This window comes from Bufo gargarizans, chromosome 2 (genome assembly GCF_014858855.1).
Source record: "Bufo gargarizans isolate SCDJY-AF-19 chromosome 2, ASM1485885v1, whole genome shotgun sequence".
Lineage (NCBI taxonomy): Eukaryota > Metazoa > Chordata > Amphibia > Anura > Bufonidae > Bufo > Bufo gargarizans.
The window spans coordinates 68,054,406-68,071,992 of NC_058081.1; the positions used below are offsets into that span (position 1 = coordinate 68,054,406).

The 17,587-nt window shown below is 44.5% G+C and overlaps 1 protein-coding gene across 3 annotated transcripts in view; it reads left to right on the forward strand.

The window, feature by feature from the left end:
• Window positions 1-17,587, forward strand: part of ADGRE5 (adhesion G protein-coupled receptor E5) — a 186,250-nt gene that overhangs the window by 167,847 nt on the left and 816 nt on the right. For all 3 annotated transcript variants that reach the window (XM_044279123.1, XM_044279122.1, XM_044279124.1), the window contains 5 exons: window positions 370-587; window positions 3,142-3,208; window positions 13,025-13,116; window positions 15,395-15,563; window positions 15,669-15,770. In XM_044279123.1, coding sequence (XP_044135058.1) covers window positions 370-587; window positions 3,142-3,208; window positions 13,025-13,116; window positions 15,395-15,563; window positions 15,669-15,770 — 648 coding nt within the window. The remainder of the gene's footprint in view (window positions 1-369; window positions 588-3,141; window positions 3,209-13,024; window positions 13,117-15,394; window positions 15,564-15,668; window positions 15,771-17,587) is intronic.

Here is a 17,587-nt window from a genome sequence, read left to right on the forward strand (position 1 = left end):
CCACATCGTACCTCCTAAGCCCCTTTCTCTATATCCTTATCAGAGACAACTGGAGGAAGAGGACAAAATATAGCCACTATTGATGGCTAACTCAGAGGGACAGCTTTTGGGCAGTACATTGAACCGCACTGTGAAATATGGAATTTTGCTTTATGGTATTGCTGACCCCTCTACTTTTGTTCCCCTGTCTCCTGTCAATTTAGACCCTCCTACAACATGGGACCACTTTTAAGTATTTTTTCCAGGGCCACTTTAGGTTCCCAATCCGCCCCTGCATATGCCTGTACCTAGACCCCTGGTTGTGTGACCATATCTTGTCCTATGTGATGCCTTTATGTACTCGGTAACCCCCATGTTTTTGTATCATAGGTTGCGTGTGGGATAGTTGCAGGACTTCTTCATGCTTTCTACCTCGCCTCCTTTTGCTGGATGTCCCTGGAAGGACTGGAGCTTTACCGCATGCTGGTGACAGTATTCAAAACCCACCTGAAGAAAAGATACCTCCTGGCAGTGGGGTATGGTACGCCAGCTGTCATCATCACAATAAGTGCTGCGATCTATCATGACGGATACGGCACGAAAAAATAGTGAGTGAAAGGGGAATGGTGAAGGGTGAAACATCCATATGTGAAGACATATTGATGTCAGCAACAAAATAAAACTAAGGATGTGTTCACATTTAAAGCAACTGTCCAGTACCCTGAATGTACAGTCATCATGACCCCCACACCAAATATAGGAACAAGTTGCCCATGGGTTCTTTTCCATTCAGAACGCAGTGGGCAGGCAAACACTGATAAGTGATATCGCCAGTCTTGCCCACCTACTCCATTTACTGCCAACTGCATAGGCGTTTCAGTATCAGATAGCTGCTTCCTAATGGGGAGAGGTCATTGTGTGAAAGTCATAGTGACACCATGATCCTACCAAAGGAAGGCATCCCAAAGTTGATTATAACCATCACATGATATCTGTCCATAAAGTGAATGTCCAATTGGCCAATACCTTTATAGTCAATGTCCTCTTTTTTTATAACATATCAAAATTTTATGGTGATTTTTTTTGTATAACATGTCTAAATATTATGGTGATTTTTTTAGTATATCTTTATAGTGGTTGGAGCTCCATTTTCTTCTGATACAGAGCTCCAAATCCCCAGCATAGACATATATTAAAAACATAACAAGCTGGGGGCCTGCAGCCACCACTAGAGGGAGCTAACACAGTATACAGTAAGCTCCCTCTAGTGGTGGAAAAGGGGGACAACAGATTAAATCTATGTCTATACAGAGAGTCTGAAGCACTCTATCAGAAAAATGAAGTTCCGAATGCTGTAAAGTTATATTAAAGGGGGTTTCCAGGGCTAACTTAATGAGGATCTATGATGACCTTTAACTGAGGATAGATTATCAATATCAGATTGACAGTCGATTAGCTGTTCTGCAGTAGCTCTGACACTGAAGCCAGGCACTGGAACTACACAGCCCTTCCATTGCGTAGTCTCCGCTGCTGGTTTCAAATTCACAGCAGCAAAGCTTATGAAAACAACTGATCTGCAAGAGTGTCAGGAGTCAGACCCCAGTGATCCTAAGGATAGGGATCAATAAGTTAGTCCTGGAAAATCCCGTTAACCCCTTAACACATAATGCCACACATGTACAGCATTATGCGCAAGGGTTTGTATGGATCAGGCTGCTGCACCCGCTGCAATGAATAGGTTCGGCAATGATGCTGAAACTGGTCATTTAACCCCTCAGATGTTGTGTTCTGTTCAATAGCGATCGGTGCATCTGTGATGTTAGACAGAGGGAGGGAGCTCCCTCTGCCTTCCGATCAGAGCCCCCGCAGTGAAATCACAGGGCTCCAATCAGTCACCATGATAGCCTGGGGCCTGTTGAAGGTTCCCAGGCCCGTCATGGTAACCTGCCTGTAAAGCTGTGCATGAGGCACAGCTTCACACGCAGGCAATGAAAATCGCATAGACCATAATAGTTCTCTACTATTGTCTATGGGACAAACGATCAGAAGGTCACAAGTTATAGCCCCCTAAAGGGACTATAAGTTATTGTAAAAAAATATATATATATATTATTAATCTAAACCACTCCCTTTCCCAATTTTACATATAAAAATATCTAAATAAAAAATAAACATAACAGGTATTGCCACATCCGATAATGTCTGAATTATTAAAATGTGAACGCCGTAACGAAAAAAAATAAAAAAAATAAAATGATTCGCCATTTTTAATAACCTTGTCCCCCCAAAGAATTGAATAACAGTGATCAAAAAGTTGTACGTACTCCAAAAATGGTACCAATAAAAACTGCAGATCGTCTCACAAAAAAAAACAAGCCTACAGCTCTGTAGACAAAAATATAAAAAAAAAAGTTGCGGCTGTCAGAAAATGGTTATGCAAAGAAAATTTAGACTTTTTTCAAAATAAAAACTATACAAATTTGGTATTGTCGTAATCATATTGACCCACAGAACAAAGAAGTCATGTCATTGACATCGTACAAAACCCAAAAAACCTTGGCGAAATTGTAGCTTTTTGTCAATTTGACCCCACAAAGAATAATTTTCCTGTTTTCCAATACAAGACATGGTAAATGAAATGGTGCTATCAAAAAATGCATCATGTCCCACAAAAAGTAAGCCCTGATATGGCTATGTGAATGGAAATTTTTAAAAGTTATGGGTCTTGGAAGGCAGAGAGGAAAAATAAAAAATGCAAAGCCCGGTATTTAAGGGATCAAAGTGACCTTAAGAAAAAATAGGTTTCCCGGAGTGAAGGAATGCACACCATACCCAAAGTCGTACATGGCTCCAAATGTTCCACAGCTCCATGGGGGTCTTACTACAAGCGGTTGCCCACCACAGCTGACTGTTCAGGTCTCAGTTTGCAGTTGTCAAGAGCCACTTAAAAATATGTGCAGAAAATAACTCTGTGCATGTGGGCTGAACAAGGTGGCCATGGTAAGGAAGCCGCCCAAAGTAGGCCCCCATGGATCTCCAGAATAGCAGTATTGTTTGAGGGTGAGGTGGACATGTTCATTTTATATGGACCTAAAAAATATGTGAACAAACCCTGAATTAAAAGCTACATAATGTAAACTCCTCCCCTCTCTTGTCTCATAGCTGCTGGTTGTCTCGTGAAAAAGGTTTTATCTGGGCCTTTATGGGACCTGTGTGTGTGATTATCCTGGTAAGTAGATTTTCATATGTCTGATGAAATAAATTCCTAATCATCTTCATCAGGAACAGTATTATACAGTCCTGATCAAAAGTTTAAGACCAGAAAAATGGCAAAAAATCATATTTAGCATGGCTGGATCTTAACAAGGTTCCAAGTAGAGCTTCAACATGCATCAAGAAGAAATGGGAGTGAGACAAAACATTTTTTGAGCATTCAATTTAATGACAACAACGAATAAACTGAAACAGGCTGTTTTTCAGCTGATCAAAAGTTTAGGACCACACCTCCAAAAAAAACTAAACCCCCCCCCCCAAAACAGAAATCCAACTTCCAAACATGAACTCGGTAATGAGTAGCTCCGCCGTTATTGTTTATCACTTCAAAAATTCTCCATGAGGCGTTTCCATGAGGCGAGTGGGAACATTTCTCCAAGTGGTGAAGACGGCCGCACAAAGGCCATCTACTGTCTGGAACTGTTGTCCATTTTTGTAAACTTCCCTTGCCATCCATCCCCAAAGGTTCTCAATTGGATTTAGATCAGGGGAACATGCAGGATGGGTCAAAAGAGTGATGTTATTCTCCTGGAAGAAGTCCCTTGTCCTGCGGGCATTGTGTACTGTAGCGTTGTCCTGTTGAAAAACCCAGTTGTTCCCACACAGACAAGGGCCCTCAGTCATGAGGAATGCTCTCTGCAACATCTGGACATAGCCAGCGGCCGTTTGACGCCCCTGCACTTTTCTGAAGCTCCATTGTTCCACTGAAGGAAAAAGCACCCCAGACCATTATGGTGCCCTCTCCACTGTGGCGCGTAGAAAACATCTCAGGTGGGATCTGCTTGTCATGCCAGTAACGTTGGAAAACCATCAGGACCATCAAGGTTAAAAAATTTTTCATCAGAGAATAAAACTTTCTTCCACCTTTGAATGTCCCATGTTTGGTGCTCTCTTGCAAAGTCCAAACTAGCAGGTCTGTGGCGTTCAAGGAGACGAGGTCTTTGAAGACGTTTTTTGTTTTTGAAGCCCTTCAGTCTCAGGTGCCGTCTGATGGTTATGGGGCTGCAGTCAGCACCAGTAAGGGCCTTAATTTGGGTCGGGGAGCGTCCAGTGTCTTGACGGACAGCCAATTGGATCCTCCGGCTCAGTGCTGATGAAATTTTTGTTGGGTCTTCCACTTGACTTTTTTGTTCCATAACCCTCAGGATCATTTAAGAAATTCCAAATGACTCAGCAGCGATGGCGCGCTGTGAGAGACCCTGCTTATGCAGTTCAACAACCCGACCATGTTGAAAAAGGGAGAGTTTTTTTGCCTTTGCCATCACAACGTGTGACTACCTGACAGAAAATGACAATGAATCCACATCTTTGCACAGATTTGGCCTTTTAAAGGCATGTGGTCCTAAAATTTGGATCAGCTGAAAAACAGCCTGTTTCAGTTTAATCGTTATTTTCAATTAATTGAATGATCAAAAAATGTTTTTTCTCACTCTCATTTCTTCTTGTTGCATGTTGAAGCTATACTTGGAACCTTGTTAAGATCCAACAATGTAAAATATGTTTTTTTTGCCATTTTTCAAGTGGTTTTAAACTTTTGATCAGGACTGTAGTAGTTATATTCTTGTACATGGGGCAGTATTATAGTAGTTATATTCATGTACATAGAAGGCAGTATTATAGTAGTTATATTCTTGTACATAGGAGACAGTATTATAGTAGTTATATTCTTGTACATAGGAGCAATATTATAGTAGTTATATTCTTGTACATAGGAGGCAGTATTATAGTAGTTATATTCTTGTACATAGGAGGTAGTGTTATAGTAGTTATAGTCTTGTACATAGGAGGTAGTATTATAGTAGTTAAATTCTTGTACATAGAAGGTAGTAATATAGTAGTTATATTCTTGTACATAGGAGGCAGTATTATAGTAGTTATATTCTTGTACATAGGAGCAGTATTATAGTAGTTATATTCTTGTACATAGGAGCAGGATTATAGTAGTTATATTCTTGTACATAGGATGCAGTATTATAGTAGTTATATTCTTGTACATAGGAGCAATATTATAGTAGTTATATTCTTGTACATAGGAGCAATATTATAGTAGTTATATTGTTGTACATAGGAGCAGTATTATAGTAGTTATATTCTTGTACATAGGAGCAATATTATAGTAGTTATATTGTTGTACATAGGAGCAGTATTATAGTAGTTATATTCTTGTACATAGGAGCAGTATTATAGTAGGTATATTCTTAATCAAATTTCTTTTTTATTGTAAGAAAAGCACACAATCATGTGAAAAGTCATACATCTTATGTACCAGACGCAGCTGGAGTCATGCTTAATCAGCAGGCACAACATATCAGGAAGGTTGCTACACAACTTAAAGAGCACAATTACACGTGCACACAAATTAACGGAGGGCAAGGGGGACGAGACACGGGTAGGAGGGGGAGGGGGGGAAACAAGATGTCAGTCGCATAAGTTAGACATGTCTAGAATCTGCGATATTGCTTCCAGGGGGACCATATTTTGACAAACAACGCTCTGGAGTGCGTTTCCCAGTGAGCAAGATCTTCAAACCTGTATATTTGATCGGCTTTCTCGATCCACATTAATAGGGATGGGGGTGAATCACTCCTCCACAGCAGAGGTATCAGCAGGCGAGCTGCCGTAATAAGCATGGTCGGGAGGTTCGACTTTGAGGGAGCAAGCGTGCCGTTAGGGCACCAGAGTAACAGAAGTTTTGCGTCTAATGCAATACGGGTGTTACAGGCCTTGTTTATAGCTGCTACCACATCTACCCAGAAAGGCTGAATTTTCTCACAACTCCACCAAATATGGACCTCCTCCGCACCTCCAGCAACTATCTGGGATTTTAGGGTTGAGCTTATGGAGAAATTCTGGCGTTTTGTACCATCTTGTAAGTAATTTGTATGAGTTAGCTTGTATCTTTATGCATCGGTTGAATCCGTGAGAATGAGCGAGGATAAAAGCTTTTTCAGGTTCGGATAGATTTGTGGATAGCTCCTTTTCCCAAGCTGCGAGGAACCACAGATCTGGAGGGGCGGAGGAGAGCAGCTCCTTATAGAAAGTGGAGAGAAGCTTCCGTGGGCGCTGGGCGTTACTAATTTTCCCTTCTAACCATCTGGAGGTCTAGGGATATTACTGAGAAGCGCTAGGTCCTTTTTAAAAGCCATAACCGCCAGGAGTGCGAAAATTTTGCTCCAGTCTAAGGCACCTGAAGCAGACACAATGTCCTGTAGCTTGAGGTTGGACAACATGGCCCAGATCCCTGTTGCCTCAGGAGTGGCAGGATGAATGTAGGACTGAAGCAGATGTAAGGGAAGACTCGGGCTAGGAAACTGAAGGACCGAGGTCCGATATAATTTGGACCATTCCAGTAGTAAGCTCTTCCATAAAGGCGAGGTATACTTGTTATTAGCAGTGCATTTGCGTAAGCCCCATAGAGCCAGCTTGTCCCTATAGGGGAGCCTATCACACTCCAGTTGGGAGACAAGGTTGAGAGGGCGCCAGGAAAGGAGGCTCAAAGCTCTATTTAGCATTGATGCTTTATAATAAAGGTAGATGTCGGGTAGGCCGAAGCCTCCCAACCTTCTCTCCCGAGTGAGGGTGGCATATGCTAATCTGGGGGACCCGCCAGACCATACAAAAGCTGAGAAGATTCTGCGGACCTCCACAAAGAAGGAATGGGGTAGCCAAATGGGGAGTGTTTGGATGAGGTAAAGTAGTCTGGGGACAATAAAAGCTTTGATATAATTCTTCCTTCCAATTCACGATATGAACGGGAGTTTTAGGGAGTGTAAATGTGATCTAATGGATCTAAGGAGGGGGGGCTTGATTAAGCTCAAAAAGTTCCTCTGGCTTCGCTGAGATATGAGTGCCCAGGAATGGGATTGATTTGGGGGCCCATGAAAAGGCGGTGGAACTTTTGAGCAATTCGATGGTAGAAGATGGACAAGAAATATTCAGGGCTTGTGACTTAGTGTAATTAATCTTAAAATTAGAGACCAATCCATATTCCTCAAAAAGGGCTTGGAGTCTAGGAAATGAGGTCAGGGGGTTGGACGTGATGACCAGGAGGTCGTCTGCAAAAGCAGCTGTCAAATGGGTATGTGACCCTAGAGTGATCCCCTGAATGTCCGGATCTTGCCGAATTTTGGCCAGCAGGGTCTCCATGACAATAACAAAAAGGGCCGGCGACAAAGGGCAACCTTGCCTTGTCCCATTAGTAATGGGAAAGGCTGGAGAGAGTGTGCCGTTGATCCGGACCCTGGCAGAGGGGAGCGAATAAAGTGAGAAAATGGACTGGATGAACTGGTCCGGAAGGCAAAATTTTGACAGTGCCCGAGACATAAATTGCCAACTGATCCTGTCAAAGGCCTTCTCTGCGTCTGTACTGAGAAGGGCTAATGGCATAGAATTCTGCCGAGCATGTGTGATTAGGTTAATGACACGGACCGTGTTTTCACTCCCCTGTCTGCCACTGATGAACCCCACCTGCTCCTTATTGATAATGTCAGGGAGAACCAACTGGATTCGTTGAGCCGGGATCTTAGCCCACCATTTCACATCTGTATTTAACAGCGAAATAGGGCGGTAGCTCCCGCAGTTTAGGGGATCCTTATTTTCTTTGTGAATTACCGTGATATGGGCCGAGAGCGATTGTGGAGGGAGAGAACCCCCTTGGGGTAAGTAATTACAGAGGACGTTAAATTGCGGGATCAGGATGTGCTTAAAGGTCTTGTAGTAGGAGATGGTGAAGCCATCGGGGCCCGGGCTTTTCCCGGAGGGAATGGATGAGAGGACCTTACTAATTTCAGAGTCTGTAATAGGGGACAGGAGCTGAGCTGACTCTAGTGGGGTGATAGTGGGTAATTGAAGGGAGGAGATACATTTCTCAGTTGCTTCTCCTAATTGAGAAGGCGAGAGTTGATTTGGTGGCGCTAAATTATATAGGTCCCTGTAGAATTCACAAAAGGAATCCGCAATGTCTGGGGTGCTTTTGTAAATCGTACCTTTAGCGTCTTTTACAGCTGCTATAAAGGAATCAGTTTTCTGCTTTTTGACTAGGGCAGCCATTAGCCTATTCCCCTTATCTCCATGGGCATAAGACCGGAATTTGGCTCGTAAAAGCAATTTAGCTGACGTGACATTCAGCAGATTCTTACGTTTTGTGCAAGCCTCTGAGAGTTCTGGGGCACATCTAAGGGCCTGTGAGTGCTTGTGCGTCATTTCTAGTGCTTGTATCTGGGAGAGGAGTGATGCTACTGCCTGGTTCCGCAGTTTTTTAATGTGAGCGCCCAGAGCTATCAGCTCACCTCTCAGTACAGCCTTGTGTGTCTCCCAAGTGATGGAAGGGGAGGGTGCGTCCGGGCCTAAGGTATTAAGTGTGAAAAATTCTGATATGATAGAAAACAGTTTAGCAACATGGGAAGGGTCGGAGATAATGGTCTCATTAATACGCCAAGTCCATTCCCTCTTTGGGAGGTCCTGCAGAGAAACACTCAGAAATACAGGGGCATGGTCGGACAGGGTGATATTCCCTATAAAGGATCGAGTGGCCCTATTAGCGTGGGTTTTAGACAGAAATAGATAATCAAGCCTATGGTAGGAAGATTTAGCTGCCGAGTAGAAGGTGTAATCCTTACTAGACGGGTTTGTGGTACGCCAAATATCTATTACACCTAGCCTATGTAAGGCGAGTTTGAGGCGTCGTAACTTCCTATGTGTAACCGCTGATTTCTCATTAGAGGAGTCTATGGAAGGCTCCAATGTAACATTGAAGTCGCCACCTAAAAGCACCATTCCTTCCTTAAAGGAAGATAATAGGCCAAGGGTCCGAACGAGCCATGCAACCTGCCCTCTGTTAGGAGCATAGATGTTCGCTAGGGTAACAGGTGTGTCAGCAATAGCGCCTTTAACAAACAGATAGCGACCCTCAGGGTCCGAGGAGACAGCAGAATGCTTGAAGGGCAGCTGCTTGTGGACCGCCATGCTGACACCCCTGCTAGCCGAACTATACGTGCTGTGGAACCATTGGGAAAACCGTTTAGGGGGCAGTTTGGGGATCTTACCCTCTCGGAAATGAGTCTCCTGAAAAAATGCTATAGACACCTTATCTCTCTGTAGGAGAGCAAGGACTTGGGACCACTTGCATGGCTCGTTCATTCCCCGGGCGTTCAAGGAGGATATCACAATAGACGACATACTGTAAATGAAAGAAGATAGTCAGCGACTAAATACACACTATACGACATCTGTTGGGAGAGGAGTGGACGAGAGACAAGAGGGGAGGAGGGGAGACGAACAGGTGGGGAACATAACAACAGTGCAAACAAAGCTTGCAATAGAAGCTCTACTGAGCACCTGACTATAGTGCGACCCTTTCTCATCACGGCTACCAGCCGGGGTCTGTCAGGTGGGGGGTCCCACAGAGCTAGAGATGGCCAGTGACTAGCCATCAAGAGGGGAAAAAGGGTAACCTTCGGGTAAAGCCGGGTTAACCCCTGCAAACTAGGGTGAGGGCATGGAGTGGGAAAGGTTAATACCTTAGAAAGACTCATAGAAGCCTGGAAATGAGTGGGGGGACCAGACAAAACATTTAACAGCTACTTCATAACTGACGGATGGGAGCAGCCTAGAGTCAGACATAGTACCCGGTGGGTACACAAGGCTTCGGGCCTTCCCGCCAAAAGGCTCTCAGTCCCGGATAATCAGAATGAAGCAGGAACAAAATGCAAAAACATTACTGACGATCCCGTACTCAGGTTGGAGCATAAGTAGATTTTTCAGCCCTGGTTCTGGGCCCTTTTCGCACGGGAACGGGTCGCCAGTCGGCCGCCTGAGGAGGCGGTATAGGTGGATCCTCTAGATCTGCTGGCATCCATGAAGGGATCTCTAGAGGGGACATCCCCAGCTGGGACCAACTTGCTATGCCAAACGGGTAAAGCCAGCGGAATGGAGTGGCTGTCTCTTTAAGAGCATCCAGGAGCGGCCGGAGGATGCGCCTTTTAGCCAAGGTGGACGGTGCTAGGTCCTGAAAGAACAGAACAGGCGTACCTTCATGCTGGAGGTGTTCCGCTTCTCTGCTGGCTCTCATAATTGCGGCCGTATCAACAAAGCTGAGAAGGCCGCAAACCAAATGACGAGGTGGGTCTGTGGCTTTAGGCTTCGGCCTTAGTGCGCGGTGTATGCGCTCAATTACGATCTGCTCCGATCTTCCAGGCCCAAGAAGACCCGCGAATAGTTCATGCGCCACCTTATTGAGTGCTTCATTCACGATCGATTCCGGCAAACCCCGAATTCTAAGGTTCCTCCTGCGGCTTCGGGTTTTCTTGGTCTTCTATGCGAAGAAGCGCGTCGTTCAATAAATCGGAATGGGAGCGAATCGCTTTATACGATTTTTCTTCTCTCTTAATGGCCGCCTCATGCGAATTTTCTAGGTCCGACACCCGGTGCCCGATTCTGCGTAGGTCCTCCTTTATATCGGAGAGGTCCTTTTTTAAAGGAGCCAGTGCTGAGTTGAGCACTTCCAGAAGCGCAGCTTTAGTAAAGGTTCTCCCTTGTTTGCGGGACTTACATGTCGAGGTGTCAGAGGCGCTGCCGGCATCCGAATCTTCCTCTGCATCAGATAGCTGAGCTGGGGCCGCCGCCATTTTAGGGGTTTCAGCCGCTCTAAGCTTCGGCTGTTTTTTCAAGTACTGGTCCATCGCAGGCTGTCTGGACCGAGCAGGAGTGTGGTCAGCTTGATCCTTGGTTCTATCCTTTCCCACTTTGCCCATCTGTGCAACTTTTTAAGCTGATTTTAGGGGCTAAATCACCGACAAGGTAGAGGAGCTCAGCAACTTGCAGCCATTCGGCTACACAGCCAGGCTCCGCCCCCCATAGTAGTTATATTCTTGTACATAGGAGCAGTATTATAGTAGTTATATTGTTGTACATAGGAGCAGTGTTATAGTAGTTATATTCTTGTACATAGGAGGCAGTATTATAGTAGTTATATTCTTGTACATAGGAGCAGTATTATAGTAGTTATATTCTTGTACATAGGAGCAGTATTATAGTAGTTATATTCTTGTACATAGGAGGCAGTATTATAGTAGTTATATTCTTGTACATAGGGAGCAGTATTATAGTAGTTATATTCTTGTACATAGGAGCAGTATTATAGTAGTTATATTCTTGTACATAGGAGCAGTATTATAGTAGTTATATTATTGTACATAGGAGCAGTATTATAGTAGTTATATTCTTGTACATAGGAGGCAGTATTACGATATAAGAATCAGTGTCAAAGTAAGCCAACAATACTTAGTGTAGAACTAGACCAAAGTGTCTATCCCTTGCACCACCACCATCATCCATCCTGAGCCCCTGTGATACATCTGGTGCAGGTCTAGACAGCCAGTCTAAGCTTATGCCATCTTTTAGATTAGTAAATCTGGGCCAATGACTTATAGGGCTAGCTCAGCTCAATGTAATGCAGTGATCCATTGCTTCATTCTTGAGAACAAGTATTCTTAATCCATAGGCAAATGAACAGATACGTGTACCAAAGGCAGGCCCAAGCCACTCTGTGCACCCTTGCTCCTTCTGCTTTCTCTGCCAGCCCCTCCTTCTCCTTCTTGACTGACAGGACCAAGTTCCAGCATAATAATCTAGCCTGGTTCTGTCAATCAAGAACAAGAGGGAGGGGCTGGCAGAGGAAGCAGGAAGAGCAAGGGTGTACAGAGTGGCTTGGGCCCTCCCTCCATATGCCTAAAGAAGCACTCCCACAAAAATGTATATTCTGTGACTCGTTAGAAAGGTACATGATGTAATCTGTAGTGAAGATAATCTTCTTACCATTGACTGTATTTGTGAGGTTTAACCTCCCTTCTGAGCCTCAGCTATGTCATGTGACCAGCACTCTGATCTCTAACTGACACCGGACAGGAAGTCAGTTACTTCTCTATTCATTCCTATGAGACTGACATTGAGGCTCCCATAGGAATACATAGAGAAACTGTCTTCCTGTTCACACATAAGATGCTGTGTTATTTGAATAGTCAGAGTGCTGGTCACATGACACAGCTGAGGATCAGAAGAGAGGTTATAACTCACAAATACAGTCGCTGGTAAGAAGATTACGGTACTTTCACTACAGTTTAAATCATGTACCTTTCTAACAGGTCGGAGAATAAAAAATGTTTGTGGAAGTGCTTCTTTAATTACTCATTTGCATATGGATTAAAAATACTTTTTCTCTAGAATGATGCCACAGATCCCTAAATGAAAGGTATCATTATATTCAACTGAGCTAGCCCTACAAGACATTGTGCCTGGTTTACAAGTGACTTTCCTGGTAACAGTCTCCCTTTAAAGTGGGAATCTAAAGAGTGCCCATGGTTAACACCTTCTTTTTGTCTGCAGTATGAAAAAATCTGGTAATACAAATAATGACAAAAGCTAGAATCTCTGTGCAGCACCCAGTGGTCATGACAGGTACTGCAGCTCTTATGTGCTAAATAGATACTAATTGATAACTATAACATAACTGACAGAATAGACACATAGATAGATAGATAGATAGATAGATAGATAGATAGATAGATAGATAGATAGATAGATATTAGATACTAGATAGATAGATAAATAGATATGATATATATATATATATAGAGATAGATAGATAGATAGATAGATATGATATAGATAGATAGATAGATAGATAGATAGATAGTGGCAGGCAGACAGTTGTCATATTACACCCAGCTCCACGCTGCCCCCTGCAGTCTTCTTCTAACATTCATCTCCTGCTTAGGTGAACTGTGGGATTTTTGTCCTCACTGTGTGGAAACTAGCTGAGAAAATGTCCTCTATCAACCCAGAGCAAGGACAATTAAAAAGGATCAGGTAAGTGGCACATCACTTACATACTTACGTCTCAGAAATGTCACAGTAACATAGTTACCAACATTTGAGTTGGTAAAATCGGGGCATATAGGCCCTGCCCCAGAAACACCTATTTGTGGGCAGGATTTTTGACCCAGGAAAGCGCGAATTTGCCAGGACTGTCTCTGAAAATCGCAGTTGGCAGCTATGTAGCACTACCGTATGTCAGTAGTATGTTTCTCTGTATGTATTCGCTATGGTGTTTGTATGGAAGTTTTCTTCCAGAGTGAGGTTTCTGGACAAGCAGTAAGTAATAGCCATTGTCTCGTTCCTGGCCCCAAACCTCCCACCTGTGAAAAGGTGTAGAGCTGATCTTAGGAAGAAGGCAGCCATGTTTTTCTAATCCTGGACAAATCCTTTATGACTTATTTAGACAAATACTTCTCCTTTTTACTGCTGTCTTCAGTGCTGTATTAGACACTTCTCGTCAAGGTTTTGGCTGTTGTATTCCTTTTCCGAAACGCGTTGGCTGTATGGTCCATGTAGGCATCTGTAGCTCTAGTAGTGATGTCACAAAGGCGCTCGCTAACGTTTGTTAGCAATGATTGGGCAGTGTAAATGTACCGTCGATTACCCAATGAATGTGCAAAATGCTCGTTCATAGGGTAATCCGATTGTTTGAGTCTGTATGGGGAAGAGCAATGGCATTAGCGATCGCTCCTTCCCGTACTGTGGAGGAGATCACTGCATGTAAGTGCACCAGTCTCCTCCACCAGGTAGCAGCAGATTGTCAGAAAGGAACGCCAATATCATCCTGTGCAAAGGGACGTTTAGCGTCCTTTTACACAGACCGATAACCAGGACGATAAGGGCGGGTTCACATCACCGTTATGGATTCTGTTATTGTTTTCCATTATAACATGGTTGTAGCGGAATCCATAAGACGGAAGAGGCATTCCGTTTTGCTTTCCGTCATAATAGAAGTCTATGGGTAAGCATAACGGATCCGTCTGGTTTCCATTATGCAGAACGGAAGAAAAGTCCTCTCGACAGGACTTTTTTTCCGTTCTGCATAACGGAAACCAGACGGATCCGTTATGCTTACCCATAGACTTCTATTATGACGGAAAGCAAAACGGAATGCCTCTTAAAGGCCTCCATTTTGACTTCCATCTTATGGATTCCGTTATTTTCTGTTATAACCATAACGGTGATGTGAACTCACTCTAACTGGGGTTGAGGGTTTGTATAATAATTGGCCTGTGCAAAAGGTGCCGCTGATCAGACGATGAATCAGCAAATGCTCGTCGGTGGTCTTGTTGTTAGGCCAACACCACAAATCATCGCTCCTGTGCAGCAGAAGCCGTTTGGTCCACATTGACCATTACAGTAGTTCACACTGCACATGCTCAGTGACACCCAGGCGAACCATCTTTCTGGAAACTTTCGTTCTCAGGAAGACGGTTTGTCGGCTTTTTTTTTTTTTTTTTTTTTACTATGGCCGACTTTTCAGATGTCAATCCTTTTGATCAACTTCAAGCTTAAAGGGGTTGTGTCATCTCAGACTTCCATGGCATATCACTAGGATATACCATCCAAGTCAGATAGGTGCAGGTCCACCTCTGAGACCAGCACCCTTCTCCAGAATAGACCCCCAAAAGTGAAGGAGAGCACTGCGCATGCGCAGCTTGTTCTCCGTTCATTTCTATGGTTGGTCCAAAAGAAATGAATGGAGAGCGCACGGCTCCATTCACTTCTATGGGACTAGTGAAGACTATTTTTGGCAGTCCCATAGAAATTAATGGAGGGCAGCCTCTACCTTCAGGGGTCTTGTTCTGAAGATAGCTGCGAGTCCCGGAGGTGTGACCCGCACCTATCTGACATTGGTGTCATATCCTAGTGATGGGACAACCCCTTTAAGGTACCCATAACACCTTCAATAGATGCTGGCTGACCGCATGTGAATGGTGGGAGTTGTAGTTTCACAGCAACTGGAGTGCAGGAGTTCCTGACACCTGCATTAGATTGTTGGATGTTCTCTCCAAAAAGTATAATAATGTATATGGCCAGCTTAGCTCCCCTGTTCCTACTGAGAACACACGCATGCTCGGCCAAGCCAAGTGAGCATGTATATGGGTTAGCTGGGAGAGATAGATAGCTTTTGAGTTTGGCGAGTAGCTAACGTATGACCAGCCCTAGAAGCAGCACATATCGGCTGTATTCAGGGCTCATCACAGCATTGCATGGTGTATACACACTTCATATGTGGCTAATGGAAAGGTCTTCACACCTTCTTTAGGACCCTGACCATGACGTCTTTGGCACAACTGTGTATCCTGGGGAGCTGCTGGGCATTCGGGTTCTTTATGTTCAACACGGCTACACCCTTTTTCATATACGCATTCACCATCCTCAATACGCTGCAAGGATTACAGATCTTCTGCCTGCACTGCCTGATGCACAAAAAGGTGAAGGGGAGATGTATGGGGATGGGGGCAATTCATTATCTTATTAGTACAGGGGACACAGGGCATGTCCTCTGCGATACTCATTCTGTCATCTCACATCCACAGGTTCGGGAAGAGTATAAGATGTGGCTCTGCGCGCTCGCTCATTTCAAGACTCCAGTCTACTCCGAATTCAGCAACACCAGCAATTCACAAACACATACCAAGGTAAGCGACGGGATATGGCAGAGCGATTGCAGAATGTAGAGAAAGGGCCTCAACCAAGACTGTTACAGGTCAGAAGATAAGTGTTTGGGAGACTCTGCAAGACATTGCTTCTATGGCAGGGGACTCCGCAGAGCATTCAAGTCGAGACTCCAAGAATATTTGTCAACAGTCCTGAATTTGCAGGGACAGTCCGTGCAACTGTGGGCTGTCCTGGCTCAAACATAGGCATTGGCTTACATGTCACAAATTTACCAGCTTGTGTTCGTAAGAATGCTCCATGGGCCACTGTACTGGCTCAGCGCCCACGATGAGCAATTTTCTGCTCCAAAACTTTAACGACCAGGCCATAAAGGGGTTTTCATCTATTCATTAAAGGCACGTGTAATTTTGCAATGTATTTCTACTGTCCTGGGGACACATGAGCACATAGCTCTCTGTCCATGATAGACAGTCCCCTATGTAACTGAGGGAGGATCTATTAACTAGCTGGGCGTTAGCTGTGCATCATGGATTTGGTTGGATATAGGAAGTGCTACATACAGAACGTAAGGAATCTAAAGCATGGATGTCAAACTCATGGCCCTCCAGATGTTGCAAAACTACAACTCCCATCATTCCCTGATAGCTGTAGTATGCCCAGGCATGATGGGAGTTGTAGTTTTGCAACAGCTGGAGGGCCACAAGTTTGACATCCCTGATCTAGAGCATGCATGCTCAACCTGCGGCCCTCCAGCTGTTGCAAAACTATAACTCCCAGCATTCCCGGACAGCCTATAGCTATCAACCCACAGCAGTGCATTGTGGGAGTTGTAGTTTTACAACAGCTGGAGGGCCGCAGGTTGAGCATGCCTGCTCTAGAGAGAATTGTGTACATGGTGAAAATGGGGCAGGGGAAGAAATAATAAAGATGGACCTGAGGTAGGTAAGCAACTACATCATCGTATCTGTTAAATACCATAAGAATCCTGGAAATACCCTTTAAAGACCTTTCAGGTCTGGTTGTTAAAAATTATGCCTGGAAAAGAAAGAGCTGCTTCACTTCACTGTATGGAAATAGGCTTCCTTTATTGAAACTGTCCAAGGGTACTTTCACATTAGCGGCAGGGCGAACAGCCTGTTGGATCCGTCCTGCCGCTTCGTCCCCATTAACTATACATGGGGGAGTTCCTGCAGCAGGAGGACAGACTACGACATGCAATACATTTAGTCCGGCTGCCCCTGGCTGTGCACTGCCGCCAGAACTCCGGACCCATTATAGTCAATGGGGACGGAGCGGCAGTCCGGGGGCACACGTGAACGAGCGGCAGGACAGATCCGACAGGCTGTTCACCCGCCAGACTCCCCTGCCGCTAGTGTGAAACTAGCCTAAAAGGGTAATGTTCACATGGGGTGGATATGCTGCAGAAGTTCAGGTCTCTGCTACACGGACACTTTTTGCAACACTACTGCCTGACCAGTGACAGCTGCACTCCACGAGGCTACATGCAACTCAATGGAGCAAATTACTAAGGCTTCAGATGGTGGAAATTGAACACTGGCTGTCTAGCCCTGCACTCTGAAGATATTCTGCCCTAGAGCAATGGAGAATATGGTTTCACAGACTCCAGTGACACTATTTGCCCCGTACCCATAACGATGCAGTGGTGAGCTGATTTTCCAAGTTAGAGCTCAATGTCACAAATGGCAGGTCAGAAACACAGACATGACGCTGCCACTCTGCACATCCAGTCGCTCTTCTTGCGCCAGTCAGGTCACAGTGCAAGCACTACACTCACTATGGCTTGCACTTCCTGCATGCTAGTGAGTGCCTTCTATAG